The 14,104-nt window shown below is 44.6% G+C and overlaps 1 protein-coding gene across 5 annotated transcripts in view; it reads right to left on the bottom strand.

The window, feature by feature from the left end:
* enah (ENAH actin regulator) overlaps window positions 1-14,104 on the bottom strand; it is a 111,876-nt gene that overhangs the window by 77,694 nt on the left and 20,078 nt on the right. For 4 of the 5 annotated variants that reach the window (XR_008830406.1, XM_056404551.1, XM_056404556.1 and 1 more), the window contains exon 1: window positions 6,597-6,730. The exons of the other annotated variant lie outside the window; for it this stretch is intronic. Coding sequence is in view for 3 of the 4 variants with exons in the window: in XM_056404551.1 (XP_056260526.1) it covers window positions 6,597-6,610 (14 nt within the window). In the remaining variant the exon portion in view is untranslated. Of the gene's footprint in view, window positions 1-6,596; window positions 6,731-14,104 lie in introns of those variants that run through there. 5 annotated transcript variants of the gene reach the window in all.

Below are 14,104 nucleotides of genomic sequence, written 5' to 3'. Positions count from 1 at the left end.
TTCCTTCACTCCAGGTGTTCCTGATGTATTACGTTCACAAGAATGGGATGGATGTGAGATCACAGTGATCTTGACCTTTGACCCTTGGCCACCAAATTATAATCAGTTCATCCTCGAGTCCAAGTGAACATTTGTGCCAAATTTGAAGAAATCCTCTCCAGGCGTTCCTGAGATATCACATTCACAAGAGCGGGACCAACGGACGACAGCCCATAAACATAATGCCTGTGGCCACGGCTGCTGCCGGCGTGGCGGCGTTAAAAGAGTCTTTTAAAGCGGGGAGAGGCGGCGTGCACCCCGGGAAACGGGCTGTGACGGATGAAAGGTGTACGACGAGAACGGTTTGTCACACTGCTGTTAAGCACACAGTCAAAAGCTGTCTAAACACTGCACACACATCAAGAGCTATTACAATCAATTAGAGGGAGAGAACGACGGGGAGAGAGAGAGAGAGAGAGGGGGGGGGGGGGGGAATGAGAGAGCACCTGTAATAAGCTCCTGCCTCTTTTAGCAGCACAGATGATGTGAGGGAGGAGAGGAGGAAGAGGGGGAAGGAGGGAGGGGAAAGCTGGACAGGAGGGGGGAGAGAGAGAGAGAGAGAGAGAGAGAGAGCGCCCATTCATCAGATGATTCATCATAATGTCCATTATAAAAGCATAAGTGGTTGATTGAGCCTCGGACACACAGAAGCCTGATAAGTGCAGCCTGTGGTGACTCTGCACAAACTCATTCTTACAAGTGAAAATATTCTGGTGTTTTCAAAAGAAGCAGAGAATCACTTTTCTTATAAAGTCAGTAACAAATTCTGTTCATATTAGTTAAAAAAAATATGTCCAGTTTTAATGTCACAATACAGTTTAACTCAGCTTTAGGTCCGTGCCTATAATCCAGGTGACCAACCATCGGTGGCTTCGTAGTAGTATAATCATTTATTTGCTGTGATGCTAGAAGTGGGCCAAGAAACGCCTCATGGGAAGCAACTTTTTAATAAAAAAAAAAACGAGGAACTCCTGATATCACGTAACAAATACATGAGATAACGGCGGCCTGGCACAAGGTCAGGTGAGAGGGCGCAATGATAGGAGGAGCCCACGGCAGGACGGGTAAGAGATGATACACAACTGAGACAGTTTGTTCCCTCCTGGGACCACAACAGTTTTTAGCTGCTGTGTTTTTGATTTTATGTGAAATAAAGACTGAAAGACTAAAGTCTAAATAAAGACTGGCCCAGGGGAAGATTTCTCCCCCCCCCACACATCGGATGTAATGATTAGCAGACATGATTTCAGCATGAATTCAAAAGCCTAACTACCATCAAATATTATTAATGTTTGTTTTTATCATTAATCATTAACTTGATTTTGCCAAATAAATAGTGAGTCTGCATCAACGTATGAGTATTGTGTTATAACTTCTTTATAATTGTTTATTTATGATTAATAAAGTGTTGACAACCGAATTGATAACCTAATTATAAACCATTTATAAATCCGTTATAAGGGTATTCTTATTGTAAAGAGGCCTAAAAGTCAAACAGTGTACAGATTACACCAGTCACCACTGATCAGCACACGTTGTTATCCATACACCCGCAATAAGATAAGAGGATATCAGTCTAATACGTTAGTCGGGCTCCAGGAAGTATCTCGCTTCATATCAAGGTGAGATATGGGAGAAGGTGAAGAGCGGATGAAGACGACAGAGATACCGCCACGTTCCCGTGAACGGGAACAAAAGGCGGCGGGGGAGGAGAGAGAGATGGAGGTGAAGTCTCCTCTCCCCCTCAGGCCTGATGCCATTTCAGGTTGTGTCACCGGAGGAGGCTGCGGGCACAGGTGGCTCAAATGCCACGGACACACACACACACACACACACACACACACACAGAGCGTACAGGAAACACCAACCACCTCAGAGCGAGCAAGCTGCACGTTGACAATGGAAACTTTTGTCAGTGATTTGGATCCTGCCATCGCAGTCGGCCATTTTAATGACAGTAATTGCCTCAAACGCCCCCTGACTTTAATATTCATTCATATATGTTCTCAGTGTATTTACATGTACGAATGTACAGGAAATAAACGTGTTTGTAATCCATGCAAATACTAACTATGGACAACAACAACACGTTCCTGTTTCCTGCTTCATTCAGACAGTGGGTTTATTCACGTCATTTAAATTCTAATGTGAATAAATCACGAGTTGTAGTTACTCACTAAAACCCTTTGAATACCTCCGGTCTCTCTCGTTCGCCACACACAGTGTTTCAAGGTGAGGAAGAGGCCGTTACCGACACGGCCACAGATCTGACACTGAATCTTCAAATCATTCAAAACATTTTAAACCAGAGCTGAAATCCAAGCGCTAATCCAAGGAATAACCAGGAGCTGCGGCTGTTAGTAACACACACACACACACACACACACACACACACACACACACACAGAGATCATACAGGTAACATATACACTTGTCTGATTCTCTCTCTCTCTCTCAGACTGAAATAAACGACATGAATATTACAGTGAAAACCAGATTTAATTAGAGATCTTCTGTCTCAGTAACGTCAGCACGGTTTTTAAAATGACCCTTTGACACAGTCTCACTCAGCATCAGCCCTCCTCTTTAATTAAACTCTATAAACAGCCTCCTCCTCTCAACGTCCGTGTGTGTGTGTGTGTGTGTGTGTGTGTGTGTGTGTGTGTGTGTGTGCGCATGTGTGTGTGTGTGTGAGATGACATCATGAGGCCAGTCAGCAGTCCTTTTTGCCACAGCGGGCAACAAAGAACAGAGAAGAAGAACAGAGCTGACTACAGAGACTGAGAGCTTTGATTTTCTGTAGGTGGCGTTATTTTGTTTTCTGTGTGTGTGTGTGTGTGTGTGTGTTCAGCTACAGTTGTTATTAGCGGCTACGCTCATTGGACCTTCAAAATAAAAGCAAGATATTTGAGAATTTTCAACCGTGACCGACTGACCCTGATTATCAGATTAAAGCAGGTTACTTTCTGATTATTAACCCTTTAAATTTCTTTCCCACTTGGCTACTAATTTTTCACTTGGATGTTATTTGAAACTAGGTTTTCTACACGAGTTACAAAAGATGACATTCGATAAATGGTCTTGTAATCTTTTTAAACCCAATCAACCAATCGATCAAACTTCATTTGGTTAGCACTCTTCATACAGGTTGGTGCGATGGGAATGAGCCAAATGTTTGACGAGACACAGGATAAAGCAGGTCAAGTCCTCAGAAATAAAACTCAAATTAACTTGAGTGCAACTTTCACTCACTCACACACACACACACACACACACTTCAGGCCAGAACAGTGAAACTTAAATATAAACTGTGTCTTAAAATCTCCAGACTTTCCTCCGTCCTGTTTTGCGTCGCTGATTTTATCATTTTATTATGTTTGGTTGTGTTTTATTACTTTATAGCATCAGTGTAAGCGTTTATTTGGTTCGGGTAGTGTTTTATATTTTGATCAAATGAATATTTCCACTCAGATGTTGGTCACCGTCCCAGCTTTGTAACAGGCCAATACACTTATGAATAAAATCCTCTTGAATGGCTGAATCTGAATCGCCTTAAAAACTAGAGATGGGAGAGAGAGGGACGCTGAGAGAGAAAGAGAGAGAGACTTATTTTTAGGCAAAGTGAGCAAAGAGAAAGATGAATTGTTTTGGTGCGAGGCTGTTTCCCAAGGTGACTGGAGAACAGGCGGGGACGGCAAAACACAGGCAAAACAAACAGAGAGAGAGAGAGAGAGAGAGAGAGAGAAGGAGAAAAGAAGGACGGGAGGAGAGGAGAGGAAGCGACAGCGGACAATACTGGAAAGCTGATCGTAACAGAAAGGGTCATTAATAGCGTCTCGTGCAACTTCGGCGTCCGAAGACAAAACAAGACAGAGATGAGCAGGTGACAGCGAGGTCACAAACCATCCGCTGCCGTCACGGCGCTGAAACACTGTTCGTTTCATGGTAACGATAAAAAAAAAAAAAAGTGTCTCCCTCCTGCTGAAACACAGACGTGTTCGAGTGTCAGGGGGAGTGAATAGCTAATAAGCTCCATATCAAGTGGCAAACAGGTGCGCCGAGACTGCTGGGGTGGCGTGTTCATAAGACGGCGGCGTCGCTGGGATAACAATGGTGCTTTTTAATTCTCTACAAAGGCGTCCTGACAATATAGTTCACACAACACCCAGGGTGTGTGGACGCCCCCTTCCAATAAACAGAGAGCCTCAGATCACTGCCCGAAGGACTAAACTCACCAGACTGCCGCGCAATAAAAAGCCGCTTTTTGTCCTCAGATATCTCTGACAGGATGTTTTCAGGTACACTGAGCCGACGGCGGATCATTTTACACGAGGGCGCACCTGAAACTGATATTGTTCAGCAGAAGCTGATGTGCTGCTCTGGCATTTTGTTTTTCACTTCTCATCGAAATCTTGACCCTGAGGAGCAAACCACTTCCACACGGACCGAATATCTTTCATTAAAACAGAACAGTGCAGCCTTGAGTCTAGTTCCCACCTGGAGTCAAGCAGGTTTTTAAGGCTGTTTTTTTTTTGGTATCAGTGATTAATCTAATATGACATCAACAAGCCTTTACCTGCCAATGGTGACATCGTGTCAGCTGGCAGGTGTGTCAGCAAAGAAAACTGCAGCGTCTTTAATAAAAGCAGAAATTACACAAGACTCTTGACAAACATCTAGAAGAGACTTGAGGGCATGAGGGGTTCACATGCAATTTATCAGGAGCGCTAATACACAGACTCTGGTGGAGGGAGTTTCTGTTTGAACCTGGATTCCAGGTTAATAAAAACACCTGGATCGGCGAAGATCAGAGGCAAACAGATCTTTTAGCAGAGAAGCAGGTTGACGCTCACAGTTGCTTTCATCCATTTAAATGACAAAAGGTCGTTGGAGGCAGATAATATCAGTAATGAGTAAATGTTGAAGCCAGAAGTTAATTGGCAAAAGCTGGAAAATAAATTAGCTGTTTGTCTGCTGCAGCAGCACTCTGGCGTGTTTTTGCAGATCAACAAATTCAACAGAGTCGAGTCGTCTGTAATGAAACAAACTAAATCAGAATCTGCAACTTCATGCTATCAGCTGCTGCCGACCTTGGTTGTCCTTGCGGTCGCTTTGAGGATCAGGACGATGTTTCACAGTAGACAAGGTAACGTCAGGATGAGGGACAGGTGTGAACGACCGAGGAGGAAGACACTACTAACTAAGAAGGTGCACTCAGAGGGCGCAGACCTCCGGCAAAGGCCAGCATCAAACAACGTATCCGAAAAATTTTAATTTATAGTAAATCATTCAGATCTGTCCCAAAATGTAATGATGTCATCACTGGCCAATACTCCATCCATCCACCAAGTCACCCTAACCCTGACCCAAGCAGGTAATAACACTAAACACTATTTATTCTAACTTCAACAGCCCGTTTTCAAAGCACTCAAATGACATTTTCACCTGTCATGGTTCAAATATAGCTCAGTAATCAATAACATTGACAAATGATTCACCTTCAATATGAATATCCTGTTATTGAAGCCAAAGATCAGTGTGTTTAGCTCTAAAAATGAAGGTTATGAGGAGAACTAAAGCGTCTAAACAACCCGAACTGACATCTGACTGAATTCCCCCATTCACAGCCTCGGAGCAAAAACAGACAGCAGGACGCTACAATCCTCTCTGCGGGACAGGAACGACTGTGACTTGCTGTCATTTGACCTGCACTGCTTTTGTTGTCCACGCTGGACAATGATGTCATTGTTGCCGGGTGAACTCGTCCTGCAGCCGACGGGAGCGACAAAAGGTGCCGTGCAGACAGATGCTAAGTCAACACTGCAGCTTTGTGAAGGAGGGAACAAACGGATTCAAGTGCGTTCTCCACAAGTTCTCCACAGCGCTCACACCGACACGACGCCGCAGATGCTGGATTTGCCAACAGTAAAGAAATGACCATCGCAGGGACACAAAACTCCCCCATCGTGACCGCTAACACGCACGTTTACAGGAGCCCCGGGGAGCGAGTCTGCAAAGAGCTTTTTACATGTTTCTCGGCTGCAAGTCTTTCAGGAAATAAAACGGCAGCAGCAGAGGTGTCCCACCACCTCACGGAGGGATGAGTCCTATCCAGTAACAGAGAGAGAGAGAGAGAGAAACTCCCTTCGATTGGACTCGGCGAAGTTCAACAGCCACTTCTATAAATATAGACGCTTCTCATCTGGTGAGAGAGGCCTTTTTTGACAAGGGCTCCGAATAATGAATGAATAGGTGGATGGCGCTAAAAGCTAAAGCTAGTTTTGTCATCTTAGTGGGAGGCAGTTGGACAAGGGTACAGATAGACAGGTAGAAAGGCAGAGGCCGACGTATTCGAAGACCGGGATAATCCTCAATCACAAACTGGTTTCTAAGATCCCTCCGAGCTCGGATTGTAAATGCTAAAGCTGCTTTACAGGTGATAATACGGAGGGTGAGTAAAAATGTTTAATACAGCTGATTAAGTCTCTGCGATTTTCTCGACCCCTTGAATCCTGTAGTAGCTCCACTTGCTTCTCAACCGCCCCACTGAAACTTACGAGTCACGAGTCATCTTGGCATCAGTAACGGCCCCGAATCCGGCGTCTCCGACCGACAAAGACAATCTGTTGTTGGGTTGCGTTCGTTCCGATTCTTTCCAGTGTTCACTTTCTCCACAGACGGGCAGACTGAGCAGCTGCTTCGCTGGCTGCTGGACTGACTGTCGGACTTCAGAGTGTGGGGGGTGGGGCGGTGGGGTGGGGGTGGGGGGGAGTCAACCGGTGTTCAGACGGACAGGGACAGTGGGGGGAGGCACCTACCCGCCCACCCACCTACCCGCAAGGCCTGCTGGAAGTAGATCCCAACCCCATTTCCACCCACACTCACTAACCTCACTGGTGCCAGGGTTAAAAGTGGAGCAGCTGAGTGGGGGGTGCAATGAGCCTTCAGTTGGGGGGTGGGGGGGTCATTGAGGAAGGCAGCCCCCCCCCCACGGAAGAATGTCTCTGCCCTGTCCAAAAATAGATACTCTGACCTGCACACATCACCAGCCTGGATTATGTGGAGGATTGTTCAGGCCAATACAAGGTTTAGTCATTGAGAAACACACGTTACCATCGGTTACCAAAGAAGGAAACGTGTCATCCTCCAAAAAACAAACGACACCACTAATGAAATCTGTGACACCATCCAGCCGAGTTTCGGCCAAACCCAAAAGCCATGTGTCGAAATGTTGACCTACATGGCCGAGTTCCATTTAGCTGCTTCGGCTTCAGTGTCCCGGTTCACGCTGACTCACCGTCACACTGTCACGGGCTTATTGAGCAGAGCCATTGTCAATGTTATTAATAACAACTGAGCTCTTCCTGCTGTGACAAGTCAAAATGTCTGCTGTGAAAAATGCCTACACTGTAAAAAATAAAATACCCATGTGCAGAGTAAATTGGCGTACGCGAAAATTAAGTCAAGTAATCAAGTAGAAAGTCACAGAACACTAGCATTTAAAAGGCAGAATGAGCAGCGGTTTGTTGCATTTCTTATTGGCCCCTCCTCCCCGACCTGCTTCACCTCGTCGCTACGTTTCACAGATGTGCCGTTATTGGTTGCAGGCTACACGCCCGACGCCTGAAGGCTGATGCACAGGAAACGTCCCAAACGAGGCAAAAATGTTGCGTCCTCCGTCGGCGTGTCGTCCCGCCACTCAAATAATCATTCTGTGCACGGACAGCATTTGATTGGACAGGTTCCAGGTGCCATGGGACAAAATGAGCTCCCCCCTCCCCCTCGCTCAAAAGACGCTGGTAAGAGGCCTGAGGCAGCAGATTACCGACACATGGTCAAAGTCAATGTCGATCGCATGAGAAAACGCTCCTTGAACCCGCACAGCATTAGCAAGAGCTACAACCCAGAAGTATCCTGGGAGCTTTAGATAGATCTCCTTTAGATAAAACTCAGGAGGGAGAAATACTGACTCAGCTCAAAAACAGAACTGAGTCCGTCAACAACAGAGGCAATCACACTCTCCCGTCTGAGGAAGTCCAGACACGCTCAGACTCAAGTGATGATGACCAGTCATCAGCTGCCGGGGGGGGGGGGGGGGGGGGGGGTATATAGACATGGTGGATATATTCAATAAAGAAGCTGATGAATGAATGAAGACTTGGACAAAAAGGGGGAAGAGGATGGAAGTGGAGGGAGGAAGTTAAAGCTGTTTCCGAAATGAGGTCATCACTACATGTAATAATGTAGAGACACACACACACACACACACACACACACACACTTCAGTCCCCCCCCCCCCCCGAATTCAGTCTGTTCCTCATTACTCTCAAGTGTTAATTGCCCAAATGAAGAAATAAGCAATAAAAGCATAAACACAGTGATTCCCTTGGTTCTCTCAACCATCTGATGTTTACGAGAAGTAAGGGCTTCATTGGATTACTTTTTTATTTCTTCTTTTTTTTAATAAAGTTATTATCATTTCCCTCGCAGTCCACGCTTCTGCTCCTCTCCTCTCCTCTGTATCTCCCTCTTCCTCCACTCTTGTTCGCTCGCTCTCTCTCCTCCTCTCCTCAGCTCACCTCTCCTCTCAGGCATTGACGTGGTCTCTATGGCGATGTACTTTTCATTCCAGTGGAGAGGAACAGGCCGGTGTCCGACTGACGGGATTAGGGAGACACGGAGCAAAATGTGAATGTGAGAGTGTGTGTGTGTGTGTGTGTGTGTGTGTGTTAGCGAGTGTTTACGAGCTACACACAGTGATGAAAAGATCATTCCAGGTTTTTCCATTTAAAGCAGACACGAGCGCGTGTGCACGTGAGTTTTGAATCCGTAGTTCTTCGAATTCTAGGTCCTGTATTTGAGTATCCATCTTTCTTTCACACGTTACACCCTGCACCTGTTACATCACGTGAAATGAAGGCGTCAATAAGCACAACATTACAGACTGGACTGCTGTGAGCTGAATTACTTTTGTTTCAAACATTTTTCATTCACGCTGAGTGAAAACTAAATGAACAAATACGTTCATCTTAATCTAACACACAGTAGCTTAGCGTAGCTTAGCTTAGTTAGCTTGTTGTAAACTCAAAAAGCCTGTTGGACAGCAATCAATAAACGCCACGTTCAAATACTATTAGATATTGTTAATGTTAATGAGCTAGGAGACACTGTGCCTGTTATTTTCTTTCTTTTCTTTTTATTGTGTCGTGTTGAGGATGGAGGGTTGTGTGGAGGTGTGTGTGTGTTTGACGGCCATGAAGTAATAAGAACATTTTATTTCTCCGATTCACAGCTTTGCCCTCAAACGCCACTCGACGTCTTCATTCACTCTCTGGCTGGCTGCAAAGTACATCTTTAAATATGGTGGTGTTGCACAAATTGAACAATTCTGGGCTTTATTAACCATTTTCGCCCATTTGTACTTTCTTTTCGTTGACTTAATCTTTACAGACTGACTCATCATCACAACACAACTCCTTCCAAGTCATCTCACACACACTAACACACATACTTCTGCCCAGGGTTTATTACTCCCAAGACGTCTATACAGCTATATGTGTGTGTGTGTTGTGTGTGTGTGTGTGATGTGCGTGCGGGTAAGTGTGTATATGAAAAACATAAAAACAAAGTTCAGCCAGCATCATGCTGCTGACTTGGCTGCAGTACGAGTCACACGAACAGCAAACATTAGCTGTGTTTGGTAGCGATGCTCTGTTGCTACAATAAGCACCAAGAGCCCCGTCCATCAAACCACAGTGTGCTTTACATGTGGGGACACACAAGACTGCGAGTGGGTGAAGGAGGGATAAATGTCATGAAAGAATTTCCTGTCCACAGTTAGATCACTGATCATTGTTTCTATGATGTGAGAGGGGATTGGGTTTCAACTCCCTGAATGAGATGAAGGGGGGGGGGGGGGGTAGAATATAAAATACGACAACTATGAGTAAAAATTACAAGGTAAAACTTTAAAGCTTTGATGTTTTACAGTTGTGTTTGATTTGAAGTGTTGATCCATCAGAAGATATATTTGTGGTTTTAAGAACCAAAAACCATCTCAGTGTAGTTTTACATCTCCTCTCTCAGGCTTCTCTCTGGAGCTCTAGTAACAAAGGAGGTCGATGAGCCAATCAGAAGAGAGGAGGCTCTGAGCCTCTCTCGGGACACGGCTGAGGGCGGTGACTGCTTTGTTGTGACATCACAAAGTTACAGAAGTCCTGACGGCTGGTTTTAAGGCTCAGTTTCTGAATACAGGCTGTGTACATTTCTCTGTGAACTGAGGCTTTGATTCTTTCACAGTATTAATATAGAACCTAGACCTGATCTATAATCACACTACACATGGAAATCTACCTTTATACAATATGGGACCTTTAAACATTATACTATAAAAGTTTTTCCTCATATGAAAGACTTGGTAGACTTTAGTTCTTGTCTCTTACAATGGATTGCAATGGCAGCAAGATTTGTTGCAGCCGACAAGCTCCAAAAGTCTTTAGAAACTTATCCCGCAGTATAACCCACGTCTCTGCTGTCAATCTATATGCTCGGTGCGTTCCAAAAAGCCCTAAACTTTTGCCCAAATATAGCTAAATCCACAGCTTCTGACACAGCTTTGGAGGCTCATGCAACATGAGAGCGGTGCATTTAGCTGTATTCTGGTGTTTGGAACGTACTGAGCATAATCAAACACTGAGTCAGGAGTAAGAAATGTCTCAAAGCCCTCGCTCTGTTTCTTCAGCCTTTTATCATCTGCAAGTTTATTGAATACATGTGGTGCTTTTCCACCGGCCCCCAGCAAATTACATGTTTTAGTCACACACAGTTACATCTGTTGTACGACTCTGTCCTCCGCTGTCAGCCGCTGATCGATCTAAAAGAGGAGCAGGTTCTGCAGACTCACTGTTTCTGCCACCGTCTCACACTGAAATGTTCCTGCCAGCAAAAATTCCCTCTTTACTATCAACACTAAAGCTGCTCCAATCAATATTTTTCATATAAACAACGCTGGTCACTCGTGCCACATTTTCTCATAAAAAACGTAAAAAACACAGCTGTGTCTTTTCTCACACGCCAAATCTCCCCTCGAGCCTCCTTTAACAAAATAAGTGTCCAGTTTTCCACCGACTTCCTTCACGTTAAAAAGAGGACAGCGGTTTGTAAAAAAAAATAACAGTTTTGTCTCTGCCTCCTCTGCAGCCGGTTTGTGCTGAGCCTGTGGAATTCCTCTCACACAGGGGTCTGTTTGTGAGTGTGTGGGTGTTTTATTTAGGACTTTCAGGGAGCGTTTCCTGGGACCGTGAGGGTGTGTGTGTGTGTGTGTGTGTGTGTGTGTGTGTGTGTGTGTGTGCCCTCTGTGTTTTGCTGTACCAACCGCCGTACGATCTGACGAGGCTGTGCAGGCGTGAAAGATGATGAGCTACAGGAGGAACATCTAAACATGAAAGCAAGAGCTTGACAGCAGCGGGTGGACGCTCTCATTAAAAAGGTAGAGAAATCCTCGACGGTGGAGCAACAACTTGATGAAGATGATGATGAAGAGGATGATGAAATTCTAACCGCAGAGGAAATCTCGATCTGCATTTCAAAGACACGCCATAGGCTCCTCTGGAATCTGAAACTGGCCTCACGTACCGTACATACAGACCACATTTATGATCTCCTTTGATATTATAAGAAGCGGAGCGGGTTGCCATGCCAGCGCTTCACAGGAGTCACCTGTTGTTTGAGTCCAAGGCCATGCTATATGTATGTAAGTAAATGTCTGTGACAATTACTGTCAAGGAAACCAAAATGTATATTAATATAAAGTTTAAATATTAAAGTAGAGATCAACTTTTTTTTTTTTTTATCTTCGTTGCAGTGAAGTAGGAAATGTAATAACTGGCCAGATGGATGTGTCAGAATAAAAATCTTTAGCACCAAATGTAAAAGTTTGACCCCTGGAAAAAAAAAAACTTATTCGGATAAACATGCTTTTTATTTCATGAACTTATAAAATAAAATATACATGAGAAAATACAGTAATTTTGGCTGTGCAAAAAGTTTGGACGCTCTTCCACTTGTAAAATACTCAGCACCCTGTGAACTCGTTAGGCCTTGATTGGTATTATAGGACTGTAAGACAGATGAAGAATTAGTTGTTATCAGCTGATGACGGTCCAGAGCTGATTAACTCATTAAACCTCGGGTTAAACAACGTCTCTGAAAATGAAGCTAACTGATAAAAGGTAATTAAAGTTCTCCAGTTTGAAATGGAAGTTAATGGGAGTGTACACGATCCCAGATATAATGTGGTTGTCTTTGGAGCGTCAATGGTCGGAGAGAGAGAGAGAGAGAGAGAGAAAATCAGAGGTTTTCCAACAAGCCCCCGTTTGTCCACGTGAGCCGTTTACTTCCATTAATAAACTGATACATAAAGTTGGAAAGTTTTCCTGCCGCATTGTTTATTCCATCTGTATGTATATCTCTCCATTCTCATCCTCCATCTTTGCTGGTGATGTACAGAGTCGCCTTTCTGAATCGGACGCTCTTACTGGCTCCAGCGGGTGCCGCTGTCGCAGCCAATCGCAGAGTCTGAATCAGAGGCTTTGCTGTGAGCCGCGAGTTGTTTGTACTGGAGTCACGCTGGATTATTCTGAGCTCAAAGCAAAGAGAAGTCGATCTAAGTTAACTGTAGTGACAGAGAAACGACACAAAGATGTGGCCAGCAAGATTTTCAGTGCAGCTGAAAGTTTGGAGCTTCTTTTTCAAGGAGATGTTGAGGAGAAAGACGATTTCACTTCGTGCCCCGTGTCATGGAAGACCAAGAAAAGTTAGAAAAGATAAAAACAGCTGGGCAGAACGGCAACCAAAAAAACACACCTGCAAAGGACCTGCGGGTTTAGCTGCCACAGGACTGATGATTGGTGCACGGCACTGCTCACACAAACAGGGTTTACATGAGACACAAAAGTCAAGAAGACTGAAAAGGAACATTGGAAAACAAGTGCTGCGGACGGAGGAAGGAAAACAGTTAAAAACAGAGCAGCACACATGCAGATAGAGATGCTCTGCTTTGGAAGTTTGTGGCAGCCAGAGGCTCAGTAAACAGTGCATGGACAAAAATGAACAGACACAATGATCCAAAGCGAACCCTCAAAAATCCACCACGAACCACTTCAAGAAACACAAGCTCAAGCTTTTGGAACGAAACTCACAATCAACATCATTGAAAACCCTCGGCTACATCTGAAGTATTCTGCGCGTGTCTCAAAATATCTCAAATAACTTCTGCAAGGACAAGTGGGTGAAAATTCCTGAATCAAGAATAGACTGTTAGCTGCTACAGAAGGCGTTTGCAAGCTGTGATATCTTCCAGGGGGGGGGGGGGGGGGGGGGGGGGGGTTACTCACTGCGAAGGGTGCCAGTGCCACAATTACTGTTTAATGTTTCGCCCGGGTGTCCCAGCGTTCACAGACAACTGTAAATCAGAAGAGTGAATATGAGCCCAATAATCGCTCTCTTTTATCTCTGTTTTTGGTCTCTACCAGCTGCAGAGGGAAACATCTGGCTCTGTAGCCGTGTTGATGAGGGTCACATCGGCATATTCTTTTCACATCGTCATCATCTTGTTGTTATTATAATAAGAATAACTGTTATTTTTCTAATGTGTGAGTGCAAGTTGTCATTTCTGCACAGTTTGATCAACATTGTTTTCAGCCATGTTTACTTCTGTTACCACGTTAGTTGGTTTAGTCGGGTCAGCGTGCTTACATTTCCTCATCAGCCCAAAGCACAAAGTACAGTTGCAGCTGATAGATAGTTCATTCATTTTGCATGTAGTTCCTCACAAACCAAAGTCTTGGACAAAATGAACTTTTGACCTGCTGCTGCCACTAGAGGTGAAGTCAGGGAATCACCAAAGTAAACAGGGTGAATTCTGTGGGCACAGCTGATATCTGTACAAAATCTAATGGTGGTTGTCGAGATATTTCAGTCTAGATTTTACAGGCACACGCTAAGTAATTACATTACTTCTAGATTACCCAATGGCTGGACAGAGGAACGAGCTGAGGTGTTAAAT

Source organism: Seriola aureovittata, chromosome 19 (genome assembly GCF_021018895.1).
Source record: "Seriola aureovittata isolate HTS-2021-v1 ecotype China chromosome 19, ASM2101889v1, whole genome shotgun sequence".
NCBI lineage: Eukaryota > Metazoa > Chordata > Actinopteri > Carangiformes > Carangidae > Seriola > Seriola aureovittata.
The sequence above is the reverse complement of the archived record's forward strand: the minus strand, read 5'-3'. Positions and strand labels throughout refer to the sequence as shown.